Genomic DNA, 13894 nt, shown 5'->3' on the forward strand with positions numbered 1-13894 from the left:
AAGTTGGCCCTGGGTTCCTCCTGCTGCAGGACAATGCCCGGTCTTATATGCCCGAGTGTGTAGGCAGTTCACTGATGATGAAGGCATTGATGCCATTGACTGGCCCTCACATTCCCAAGAATTGAATCCACTTAAGAACCTCTGGGACATTATGAATCGCACTGAGACCTGAATCTGTCCGGTCAGCGGGACTGACAGTTTCAGTGACAGCGGGTCCTGGATAGGATCGACCTGTTATCGATCACATCTAAGTTATGAACTTAGATGTTATCAAAAACAGCTCGATCCTGCGTGTCAGAGACATGCAAGACCCGCTGACACAAAACCCATCAGTCCGTTTTCTCAGCGTTTTTTTTCTGCATCGTGTGGATAAGATTTGATCAAATCTCCTCCATTTTGCTGCTACTGTAATATGCTTCAGATTATCCTTCCGTAAATCCAGATGGAAAATCTGCAGCAAGTGTTCCGTTAGTAAACGTAGCCTAATTTTCTTGCCTTTGTCAGTTTACATTTTATATTACTGATACCTTTATTTTTCTATGGCTACATATTGTATATTCCTAGTCACCTATTTGGCTTACTTTCTAATACCTCTGCTGAAACCCTATTAACCCCTGTTATATCCTGCTCTATATCTACTCTATCTAGATAAGTTTTTACACTATTGGAGGTCCTGGAATTTCTCCCCTAATTCTCTGAAATCATTTTTAATGGCTTTTCATTCACAACTGACTTTGTCATTGCTTTTAATAATATTCCTGCCCTACCCGGTAGTCTTTCTTTCTGATTTAGGCTATGTTCACACGCTCAACAAAATACGTCTGAAAATACGGAGCTGTTTTCAAGGGAAAACAGCTCCTGATTTTCAGACGTTTTTTTAAGCAAACTCGCGTTTTTTACGGCCGTTTTTGGAGCTGTTTTTCTATAGTGTCAATGAAAAACGGCTCCAAAAATTGACATGCACTTTTAAAAACGGCCGCGTAAAAAAACGCCCCGTCTAAACAGTACGCCGTTTTTCCCATTGAAATCAATGGGCAGATGTTTGGAGGCGTTCTGCTTCCGATATTTTTGGGCTGTTTACGGGGCGAAAAAAGGCTGAAAATAAGCCGTGTGAACATACCCTTACAATATGTCCAGTCTGAGCACCTAGGTGTTAGCTCACTGTTCTGATTACTCTGTCTGTCTGTCTGTCTAAGGGTATGTTCACACGGGCTATTTTCTGCCGTTTTTCGGGCCGTAAACGGCCTCCAAGAGGCCGATAAAATCGTAAGTAGAACACCTCCAAACATCTGCCCATTGATTTCAATGGGAAAAACGGCGTTCTGTTCCGATGGGCAGTTTTTTTACGCGGCCGTTTTGAAAAATGGCAGGTCACTTCTTGGGACGTTTTTGGAGCCATTTTTCATAGACTCTATTGAAAAAAACGCCCGTAAAAAAAGCAGCGAAAAACGCGAGTGGCTTAAAAAATGACTGAAAAATCAGGAGCTGTTTTCCCTGGAAAACAGCTCTATATTTTCAGAGGTTTTTTGCTAAGCGTGTGAACATATTATATAATTCCCTGCCCCCAGCACCTGTCTGGCATTTGCTGCATTCCTGTTCTCATCCTGAATATAGCAATTTCTCTCCTGGTTGCTATAAGATGTGTTTCTGTAGCACAGCTAATACTGCACGGAAACTCTTACCATCTCCCGCAAGCCTACTTTTAAGAATACTTTTTGGTGAGACTTGTGATAAGTCAAACATTGCGCCAAGATGATTTTTTGATCTATGTAAACCAAACAGACAAGTACAGTAATCAGCCACATAAAAAAAGCCAAAGTGTCTCCATTAACAGCACCAACAAGGGGACTCTATTAACGCGACTACCTAGTAGGACTGTCAATTGCAGTATTATGTTTAATGCATAGTATATGTAAAGGATTTGCCAGACACAGCTTCTGTGTCGACGCCCGTGGTTAATCAGTCTGCATCTGCTCCTAGGTCTGATAGAGTGACTCGATCTTCTACCACTCAGGCTGGTAGGCTGAGGAGTGGGAGAACCAGCTCCCGCCCTCGGTCTATTTATACCTTCATTTCCTGCTCCTCCTTTGCCTGTGATTCTGTATTGTTTCCTGGCTCTGTTGTTCCTGCTAGCACTATTGACCTCTGCTTCTAATTGACCCTGGCTTTTGCTCTGCGTTTGGTACCTCGTACACTACTGGTTTGACTCGGCTCGTTCACTACTCTTGTTGCTCACGGTGTTGCCGTGAGCAACTGCCCCATTTTCCTTAGCTTCTGTGTACCCTTGTCTGTTTGTCTGTTGTGCACGTATTGAGCGTAGGGACCGTCGCCCAGTTGTACGCCGTCGCCTAGGACGGGTCGTGCAAGTAGGCAGGGACTGAGTGGCGGGTAGATTAGGGCTCACCTGTCTGTCTCCCCACCCCGACCATTACAGTATTTATGTATTATTTAGCCTAGACATCCTTTCTTCTGTGGATTGAAAGTTGTCTGGAGAAAGTAGGGCATGATTTATAATGAACATGAGTGGAAATTTGGGTGAGGGGGATCTCACATCAGAGCCATTATACCTAACAGTATGAGCAGTGATATTAAGGCAGAAAATATGGTTGGATTGTGGATTTTAAGGGTATCTTCACACTGCTTATTTTCAGCCATTTTTCGAGCCGTAAACTTACCGAAAAACGGCTAGAAATACGGAAGCTGAGCGCCTCCAAACATCTGCCCATTGATTACAATAAGAAAAACGGCGTTTTGTTCCAAAGCAGCATTTTTTTACGCCGCCGTTTGAAAACAGTGGAAACACCCCAAAAGTTACCCCATTTTGGAAACTACACCTCTCAAGGAATTTATCTAAGGGTATAGTTAGCACTTTGACCACACAGGTTTTTCGCTAAATATATTGGAATTAGTCTGTAAAAATTTAAATCTACTTTTTTTCTGAAAAAACATAGACATTTTTCATATTTAAAAGGAATAATAAAGAAACTACACCCCAACATTTGTAAAGCAATGTCTCCCGACAATACCCCACATGTGGTAATATATTGCTGATGGGCCCACAGCAGGACTCTGAAGGGAAGGAGCGCCATTTGGATTTTGGAGCACATATTTTGCTGGAATGGTTTTCGGTGCCATGTCGCGTTTGCAACGCCCAGGAGGGACCAAAACAGTGGAAACCCCCCAAAAGTGACCCCATTTTGGAAACTACACCCCTCAAGGAATTTGAAAGGGTTATAGTTAGCATTTAGACCCCATGGGTTATTTGCAGAATTTATTAGAATTAGGCCGCGAAAATAAATATCACAATTTTTTCCACTAAAATGTTTAATTTTCTCATTTTCGCAAGGGATAAAGGAGAAAAAAACAACCAATTTTTGTAAAGCAATTTTTCCCGAGTACGGAAATACCCCACATGTGGTCATACATTTTTTCATTATAAATGAATTAACCCTTTCAGGACTGATCCATTTCTTGCTTTCTTATCTTAGTTTTTCACTCTCCGCCTTCCAAGAGCCATAACTTTTTATTTTTCCGTCAGTAGAGTGATGTGAGGGCTTATTTATTTTGGGAGGAGTTGTAGTTTCTATTGACACCATTTAAAGTACCATAAAATGTACTGGGAAACGGAAAAATATATTATACTACTTTTACAAAGAAAAAACTAATTGTTAAAATAAAAATTGTTTTGTTTCACCACATTCTTAGAGCTGTAACTTTTTTATTTTTCGGTTGATTGAGCGGTGGGAGGTCTTATTTTTTGCGGGACAAGCTGTAGTTTTTATTGGTATCATTTTTTGGTAAATAAAAAGTGATCCAAAAGTTGTATTACATTTTTTTTGAGAGCTAAGGTGACAAAAACATCAGCGATTTTGGCGGTTTCAATTATTTATGTTTTTTACGGTGTTTACCGTCCGAGCTAAATAATCGTATAATGTAATAGTTCGGTCTTTGATGGATGTAGCGATACCAATTTTGTTTATTTTTTTTACATTACTTTAAAAGAAAAATGGGAAAAGTTTTTTTTTTTTAACTTTACATTTTTTCATCATTGAATCATTGGATCGCTGGTACAATATACTGCAATACTAATGTATTGCAGTATATTGTTATTTTTACAGGCTTCTGTAAAAGCACGATCGCTTTTCCTGTCCATTAGTCCCGGGTTTCAGCTGTAATACACAGCTGACACCCGCAGCGTATGGAGCGGGCTCAGCATGTGAGCCCGCTCCATACATCAACCCCCGCACTATGACGTGCAATTAAGTCATAGTGTGCAAAGGGTTTAATGCACAGCGGATGGTTCAAAATATTGCAATTTTCCACTGATATGCCATTTTAGTGCATAATATGCTGTGCCCAGTTTGTGTCACTGAAGACAAATACCTCATAAAACGTTAAGTGGTTTCTCCCGGGTATGGCGCTGCCATATATGTGGGCACAAACTGCTGTTTGGGTACGCTGCAGGGGTCAGAAGGGAGGGAGCAACATTTTGCTTTAGGAGCGCAGATTTTGCTTGGTAATAGTTCTGTTTGGGGTTTTACTGGTGTTTCAGTTTATAATGTGGGAGTATATGTAATCTGTGCGGAGTACATCAGAGCATAATAAGAGGGTATAATAATGGGGTAAATAAATAATAATTCACAGATATGTGGCCGGTGTCGCACTGATAAATGGCGCCCGAACTTATCCGCTTTTTGAACAGTCTGCACATTTTGCATCGCAAAAGTCTGGAAGCCAGAACGTCTTTATTTTTTTCTCCACCGGAGCTGTGTGAGGGCTTATTTGTTGCGGGACAATCTGTAGATTTCATTGGTACCATTTTGGGGTAAAGGCGATTTTTTGATCACTTTTTTATTATATTTTTTTGCAAGCCGAGTGACCAAAAACAAGCAATTCTGACAATGTTTTTTAGTTTATTTTTTTGCGGTGTTCACCGTGCGCTATAAATGACAATATTACTTTATTTGCAGGTAGATACGATTACGGCGATACCATATGTATATAGAGTTTCTTTATGTTTTGCAGCGTTTGCGCAATAAAATCACTTTTTTATAAAATAATGTATTTTCTGTGTCACCATATTCTGAGAGCCATAATTTTTTTATTTTTTAGTCAAAAAAGCTGTGTTAGGGCTTGTTTTTTGCAGAACGGGTTGTAGTTTTTATCGGTACTATTTTTGGGTACATGCAACTTTTTGATCACTTTTTATTCTCTACTCTCTACTTTGTGGTGACTTTTGTGGTGACCAAAAAATAACGATTCTGGTGTAGGTTTTTATTGATTTTTTTTGGCGTGTTCATCGTGCGGGAAAAATAACATTATAGTTTTATAGTTGGGGTCGTTACGAATGCGGTGATACCAGATATGTGTACTTTTTTTAACGTGTTCATTTTTTCCTATAATGAAAGACTTATAGGAAAAAAAACTTTTTTTGTTTATATAACTTATAACTTTTATTTTTACACTTTATTGAAAACATTTTTATGAACTTTTTTTTTTGTTACTTTTTTTTACTTGTCCCACTAGGGGACATTTAGACTTGCAGCTTTGATCGCTGCTAGAGTACATTACACTACCTACGTAGTATGTATTCTTACTGTCATTGTGACTTGACAGTCACACTGACAGGAAGCCTTGGAGGAGCGGCTGGAGGCTGCTCCTCCGAGGCTTCCGTACATGACAACGTGGAGGTGATTGTCTGACCTCCGATTGCCACAACAAGCATCGGAAGCCCCCACTTCCTGGGGGCTGCCGATGTGCTTCAAACCCCTTAAATGCGGCGATCGCAATCGGTCACCGCATTTATGGGGTTAATTGCCGAAATCAGCGGCAATGGTCCACTGACCGGCAAGACTGGAGTGTCAGCTGTCGGGGACAGCTGACCTCTTGGTTCCTGGAAACTGTCCGTTAAAGCAGTGTGCGCCGGGAACCGCTCCACAACTGTACGTCCTGGTGCGGGAAACAAACCCTCTCCAGGACGTATAGTTGCGGCGCAGCGCGGGAAGAGGTTAAGGATTCTATCATGACTGGGTCTGTTCCACATGACTGGCGCATAGCAAATGTGGTGCCGGTATTCAAAAAGGGGTCAAAAAGTGAGCCCGGAAGCTATAGACCTGTAAGTCCAACCTCCATTGTGGGTAAAATATTTGAGGGTTTTCTAAGAGATGCTATTCTCGAGTATCTCAATGCAAATAAACTGTTAACACAGCATCAGCATTGGGTTTATGGGGGGATCGGTCCCATCAAACTAATCTGATCAGCTTCTATGAGGCGGTAAGTTCTAGACTGGAGCTAGGTAAAGCTGTAATGTATCTAGACTTTTCAAAGACTTTTTATACTGTGACGCATAAAAAGTTGTTATATAAAATGAAAATGCTGGTACTGGGGGAAAATATGTGTAATTGGGTCAACAACTGACTCAGTGATAGAAAACAGAGGGTGGTTATTAATGGTACATCTTCAGAGTGGGTCACAGTTACCAGTGGGGTTCCACAGGGGTCAGTATTGGGCCTTGTAGAGGGTTTACAGAGTATAATTTCAGTATTTGCAAATGTTAAGGATGTAATACTACAGAGGGATTTGGGGAAGCCGGAGGTTTGGGAAGAGAAATGGCAAATAAAGTTTAATATGGATAAATGTAAGGTTATGCACTTGGGCCGAGGGAACAGATTGTACAATTATGGATTAAATGGTAAAACACTGGGTAATACTACTACTGAAAAATACTTGGCGATATTGGTGGACAGAACATTTACTTTTAGCAACCAGTGCCAGGCAACGGCTGCCAAGGCAAATAAAATCATGTGATGCATCAAAAGAGGCATAGATGCTCATGACAAGAACATAGTTTTGCCTCTATACAAATCACTACTCAGACCACATATGGAACATTGTGTACAATTTTTTTGGCACCTGTGTATAAGAAGGACATGGCTGAACTAGAACGGGTGCAAAAAAGGGCGACCAAGGTAATTAAGGGAATGGGCGGATTGCAGTACAAAGAAAGGTTACCAAACCTGGGGCTATTCAGTTTAGAAAAAAGACGGCTTAGGGGCGATCTAATTACAATGTACAAATATATAACTGGACAGTACAGAGATCTTTCTAATGATCTTTTTACGCCTCGGCCTGTAACAAGGACAAGGGGGCATCCTCTACGTCTAGAGGAGAAAAGGTTTCACCACTGTCACAGACTGGGATTCTTTACTGTGAGAGCAGTGAGACTATGGAACTCTCTGCCACAGGATATTGTGATGGTTGATTCTTTGAACAAGTTCAAGAAGATCCTTGATGCCTTTCTTAAAAAATATTATATTACAGGTTATGAGTACTAGATTCTTGGGATGGGATGTTGATCCAGGGATTTATTCTGATTACATTATTTTGAGTCGGGGAGGAATTTTTCCCCTAATGAGGCAAATGGCATCAACCTCATGGGGGTTTTGCTTTCCTCTGGGTTAACACGGTAGGATTATAGGTAGGACTTGAAGGACCTGTGTTTTCTTTTCAAACATATCAACTATGTAACTTTGTAACAATTGTGGCACGCGGCCGGCCGAAAGATACGACACATTTATTAAGAGTCAGTTTACTTAAGCTTTTCTTTCAATTAAGACTGGCATATGAAATGCCAGTCTTAATAAATTGCCCTCAGTGTATTGATGGTGTGGCTTACATATTTAACTGGTTACCGACTGCCGGCAGCGATATGTCGGGACCCTGAAGAGAAGATAAAAGCCGTTTTCACTGCTTCTCTCTTCTCTGATCGCTTGTGCCGCTGCCTCAATTGGTACCGTTGATCATGTGACTGGTCACAATCTGCAGTATTTAAGCTACGTGTGAGCTTACCCTAAGAGGGGTTATTTCTCCTGTAACTTGGGCTGCTATGCAGTCCCAGTTACAGTGCAAAAAGAAGGTGTAAATAGAAATAAAATAAAATAAAGTCCCCCAAAGGTCTTTTCTGAAGTGTAAAGCCACAATTCAAATGTGAAAAGAACATAACTTGAAAAGCAACCGTAAAGCCTGATTCACACGAGCGTATTTTACGTCCATGTTACGAATGTTAAAACAAAGGCTGTCACACAGACCTATGTAATTCAATGGGGCTATTCAGACGTTGTTTTTCACCCAGCGTGTGTCCACTGCGTGAAAGTCACTACAGGTCCTATTTTTGTGTGTTTTTGCGCACCACGCAGCCCATTGAAGTCAATGGGTGCGTGAAAACAACAGACGGCACTCGGACACTCGCCGATATTCGACCTAACAGGAGTCATAAAAACCTAATCACATAAGTATGCGTATAAAACGCATGAGGAATCCTAATGGGAAACGCGTGTCGAGGCTGCTGATCATGCTTCCCTTAGGGTATGTTCACACGTAGTCAACAAAAACGTCTGAAAATACAGAGCTGTTTTCAAGGGAAAACAGACCCTGCTTTTCAGACGTTTTTTTACCAACTCACATTTTTCGCGGCGTTTTCGTGGCGTTTTCGCAGCGTTTTTTACGTCCGTTTTTGGAGCTGTTAACATTGGAGTCTATGAGAAAACAGCTCCAAAAACGTCCAAAGAAGTGTCCTGCACTTCTTTTGACGAGGCTGTATTTTTACGCGTCGTCGTTTGACAGCTGTCAAACGACGACGCGTAAATAACAGGTCGTCTGCACAGTACGTCAGCAAACCCATTCAAATGAATGGGCAGATGTTTGCCGACGTATTGTAGCCCTATTTTCAGACGTAAAACGAGGCATAATACGCCTCGTTTACGTCTGAAAATAGGTCGTGTGAACATACCCTTACCTTCACTTAGGTGAGAAACTCCAACTTATCCTACTCATGAAACTGTTCTGCTAGTTTGGACTTTTGACTATCTATTTCTAATTGGGTACCATTATACTCAGTGTGTTTAGGCTGCTGTACTTTTATCTTTTATGTATATATACATACATTGCATGGCATTTCTTGTCTGTCCTTTTGATGCACTTGAACTGATCCTGAAATAATGTACATGCTTTTTTGTTAGTCTCTTTATTAAGCAGTTTAGATTATGAGATATATAATTCATGTACATTCATGTTGTAGTTATACATTGTGTGGAATTTTGATCGGCCCTAATTTGTTCCATATCCTTATAGTTGCATATTTTTGTAGTTTTTAATATATATTTAATAAAAGGTACTTTTTATGCTCATACTGATGTGATTAGGTTTTTATGACTCCTGTTAGGTCGAATATCAGTTTAATATATGAATGCGGAGTCGGAACCAACTTCCAACGTATTGGACTCTATTTTGGTCTGGTCATCAGTGTGCTGTCCGTGATTCACGCACCAGTTGCTAAAGAAATTATGAGGAGAAAAAAAAACACCTCCTTCAGTTTTTTTTTCAGACGTAAAAAACGCCTGACATACGATGAAATAAAAACGAGACGCGCACCGTACACAGATGCTACACAGAACTGCAACTCAGCAAAAACGCGAAGTTTTTTACGCTCGCAGAAAGTAAATGCTCGTGTGAATCTAGCCTATCCAGGAATAATAAAATGCTGCTTGTGGAGCTGTGCACTTTTTACTAAAATCTTGCTGTCTACAACTTCTAATGACCTACTTCTCCCAAACTATTAATTACTTCATGTATCTGTGACCACGCTATCAATACATGTAATATACAATGTGTGCTTCATGTAAGCTGCAAGTAAGAGCAAGGCAGTCTGTGATTGTGATCCTGCCTTTGTACCGCCTGACCGCAAGGGTGTTAAGGACAAACTTTTGTAGCTGTATCACACCTCCTTAGCAATCAGAGAGCATACTCACTCCATGATTTTAAATATAGAGGGAAATGTATATTTCTACTAAAGGACTGAATGCCCAATTACACAGGCAAATGATCGGGCCTATTACGGATAATTTGCGAGCCGGTTCATTTCTGTAGGCCACGGACACCTTTCTGTATATTTATGTATGTGCGTCCGGGCCGTAGAAATTATCATGTTCTATTCCTGTCCGCAATTGTGGCACAGACTCACCCATAGAAGTCTATGGGCGCATGCAAAATTGTGGACCGCTACGGATGTGCAGCCGTCCGTAATTTGCGGAAGTGTTGCTATGTGATGGCAGGGGATTCCCCAAGTAAATGGTGCCTGAGCTATCATGTGATAGTTTCAATGGGATGGGACATGTTGGTGATATCATTTGTAGACTCTTTTTTTTATAGCGGATCCCTAAATACGGATGCACTACAGACCATATTTGCGGTTAGCGTGCCAGATATGCGGATGACTTGTGTATGATTACAGATCCGTATTCGCGGACAGTAAAAAACACTACGGTTGTGTGCATGAGGCCTTAACAGGAGATGTGCTGCCCACATTATGTAAACTGTATGAGGCCCAAACAATCAGACTAATTATCTGCAATCGGTGCTCGTTATTTGCACCACTCTGCCGTGTAAACCCATCTTAAAGGTATGTACACTTTTGAAAGGGATTTTTTTTTAAATAAAAAGGTAAATCAGTGTGATTGGTTCAACTTTATAATTAGCTTTTATTAAAAATTATTTTTACTTTCGAGATACAGCCGCTCTGTATTCTCTATACAGCGCAGCTGTATCAGTCGGAAAGACCTTAATACGTCAGTCCCTAACGGGTTCAGGGTTAGTGGGTCCTGTGTGTCTCTGACACGCAGGACCCACCTGTAATCTATTACATCTAAGAGTATGTTCACACAGAGTGTTTTCAGCCATTTTTCGGGCCGTAAATGTCCGAAAAATGGCGAAAAAATCGGAAGCAGAACGCCTCCAAACATCTGCCTATTGATTCCAATTGGAAAAACGGCGTTCTGTTCCGATGGGCCGTTTTTTTATGCGGCCGTTTTTCAAAACGGCTGCATAAAAAAGCGGCCGGGGAAAAGAAGTGCGTGTTACTTCTTCAGCCGTTTTTTGGAGCCGTTTTTCATAGACTCTATAGAAAAACAGCTACAAAAACAGACATAAAAACCGCCGCGAAAAACGCTGTGAAAATCACGAGTGGCTTAAAAAACTTCTGAAAATCAGGAGCTATTTTCCCTTGAAAACAGCTCTGTATTTTCAGCCGTTTTTTGAGTTTGTGTGTGCACATACCCTTAGTTATAAACTCAGATGTGATGGATAACAGGTGGATTCTGGGTGTCAGAGACACGCAGGACCCATTGTCACGGAACCCGTCAGTTCCACGGACCTGACGGGAACAGGATTTAAGGAACGATACAGGTGCTCTGTATACAGAAAAAATTTAATAATTCTTAATAAAAACAAATTATAAAGTTGCACCAATCACACTGACTTACCTTTTTATTAAAAAAAATATTCCTTTCAAAGGTTTACATAGCCTTTAAGAAGATGAATAGGTCCTTATCTAATCAACTCCTTTTACCTAATCAGTCCACTTGTCAACCAAATTGCACCAGACAATTCAAACACATTTTTATAACATGAATACGTTTTACACTATTCTTACTACGGTTCATCTTTAGTGTAAACCCCTATGACCATTTCTCTACCAATATCCCTTATACACTGTAGTTATAGTGATAATGATCACTGCTAGAGAAGTATGTCTGAAATTTCTGACCAATGGAACAGATCTTGGTCAGTCAGAAATTACAATTTCATGTACTAATTGTTAATGTAATGATCATTTCCAATTCGTTCCACAAAATATTCTGTGGAAAGTAAAGGACTTGCAGGAATAAGAAAAAAATTCTGCTTTCTTCCAAAAACATTGTCATACTTGTCCACAGGTTGCACCTCAGCCCTATTCAGTTCAATAGGCTGAGCCACAGTACCCGACACAAACCAGGACAGGTATGGTGTTGTTTCTGTAAGAAAGCAGACATTTTTTTCTAATCCTGGACAACTCCTTTAATGTAACTTGCTAGTGGTTCTAGATCAGGGGTTAGTATTGATAATTATGGAATAGGACTATAGTTCATATGGGGGACTCTAAAATATATATAATCCCTGCTTTCATTTAATTTACATGCAAAAACCAGTTGGCATATACCAGAGCATTTTCCACGTGTGGTATGTATCTCACTACTTATAGCTTATGTACTGATCTTATGCTGTAGCTTCTCACATTATATAGCTTTTTTTTTTTTTGCAAGGGGTTTGCCTGAGTAAGTGTCTAGAGGTTCCCTTACACGGCCTGTCCTGGGCTGTGTAAACAAGCGCCAATCTACGAGACACTTCATTGATCGGCGCTCATTTTCTCCTTTCACAAGGAGCTAGTATGGGGACGAGCGCTCGTTACTTAGATCGGTTGTCCCCATACATTTGTATCATGTCGGCAGCCCGTCTCCCTGTTTACACAGGATGAGGTGCTGCCGACAAGAATAATATTTTACTTTTTTTAATCAGTACGATAATTTTTTGGTGCAATATTTGGTAAGAATTGCTGTTACATGCAAAGTTGCATGAAGGTGGTCATAAGTGTAAATTAGTAAGTAAATTGCAAAGGTAAACGTACAGCACAGTCTGTTATGATATAAAAATATCAAATATTTCTATTTTCATGACTTTTTTTTAAGTTTAATTTTATCTTACATTTGATAGCAAATGCCAGTATGTCAAATTATTAGCAGTATTATATCTGGTTGAATTAATGCAAGTTTACCTCTATGAATGTTTTCTTACAATTGTTAATATCTAAGAAATGTTTGAAGGAGCTTGTCAATTATTTTATATAATCTGTCAACAGGAATCAATGCTCAAGCACGAAAATTGCAAAAAAGTCGGTCTCGCGCAGCCTCTGGTGGAAATGCCCCATTGAGAGAGAGGGAAGACAGCATTTCTCTTCGTCGCAGTATAAGTGATATCAACTTAAACACCAAGAAACGTAGAGAAAGGAAAAGCATAAAGAGTATGGTGGCTAATGATACAGACCCTGGCCAAGATGGAGGGCTAGATCAAAAAGATGGAAACATGCAAAACGCAACAGAGCGCAATAGTAGTGTAGAATGTCCAGAGGATCCTGCTGGTCAGATTGACTTCGACTTTGAACGTCTCTCTCAGTGCCTAATTCAGCCACCTTCAGAGCATCCATACTTCCTTCTTCTGCAGGGTTACAACAAAGATGTGGTAATTACTTATGATCATTATTGTGTGTGAGAAAGCGTATGTGTATGAGAGAGTGACATATGATTTATACATCATGTATACATTACTGATACAAAATACTGAATTCAACATTGTGTATTTATAATAATGGATGCTGTATGAATATAATTTTGTAACATTTTTCTTTTACATTTTTCTTATCAATAACATACACAGAAAATTAAAGGGTATGTAAGATTTTGATGTATTTTTTATTTAATGTACTGTATTTATTTTGGGAAATTAAACATATAAGTATCCACCACACATGAAAAATGCATATTGACGCTGTCAGCCGATCTATCAGTGAGCTGGACTGATGGCTCAGTTGAAAGCAGCGCATGTGTGCCTCCAAAAGCTAATCTAACCTTAAAGAGGCTCTGTCACCACATTAGAAGTGCCCTATCTCCTACATAAAGAGATGGGCGCTATAATGTAGGTGACAGCAGTGCTTTTTATTTAGAAAAACGATCTATTTTCACCACGTTAGGAGCGATTTTAGCTTTATGCTAATTACTTTCTTAATGCTAACTGGGCGTGTTTTTACTTTAGACCAAGTGGGCGTTGTACAGAGGAGTGTATGACGCTGACCAATCAGTGACCAATCAGCGTCATACACTTCTCTCCATTCATTTACTCCGCGCATAGTGACACTGCGTTATTCACTATGTGCTGTCTTATACTGACACATTAACAGTACTAAAGTGTTTCGACAGTGAATAGACATTCCTTCCAGCCAGGACGGGATGTCTATTCACAATCCCGACAC

General features: G+C 40.2%; 1 protein-coding gene across 3 annotated transcripts in view; it reads left to right on the forward strand.

Moving 5' to 3' along the window:
• RASIP1 (Ras interacting protein 1) overlaps positions 1 to 13894 on the forward strand; it is a 133331-nt gene that overhangs the window by 39518 nt on the left and 79919 nt on the right. For all 3 annotated transcript variants that reach the window (XM_075840019.1, XM_075840020.1, XM_075840022.1), the window contains exon 4: positions 12728 to 13107. In XM_075840019.1, the coding sequence (XP_075696134.1) occupies positions 12728 to 13107 (380 nt within the window). The remainder of the gene's footprint in view (positions 1 to 12727; positions 13108 to 13894) is intronic.

The sequence above is a fragment of the Rhinoderma darwinii genome, chromosome 10 (assembly GCF_050947455.1).
Source record: "Rhinoderma darwinii isolate aRhiDar2 chromosome 10, aRhiDar2.hap1, whole genome shotgun sequence".
In the NCBI taxonomy this organism is placed as follows: Eukaryota; Metazoa; Chordata; class Amphibia; order Anura; family Rhinodermatidae; genus Rhinoderma; species Rhinoderma darwinii.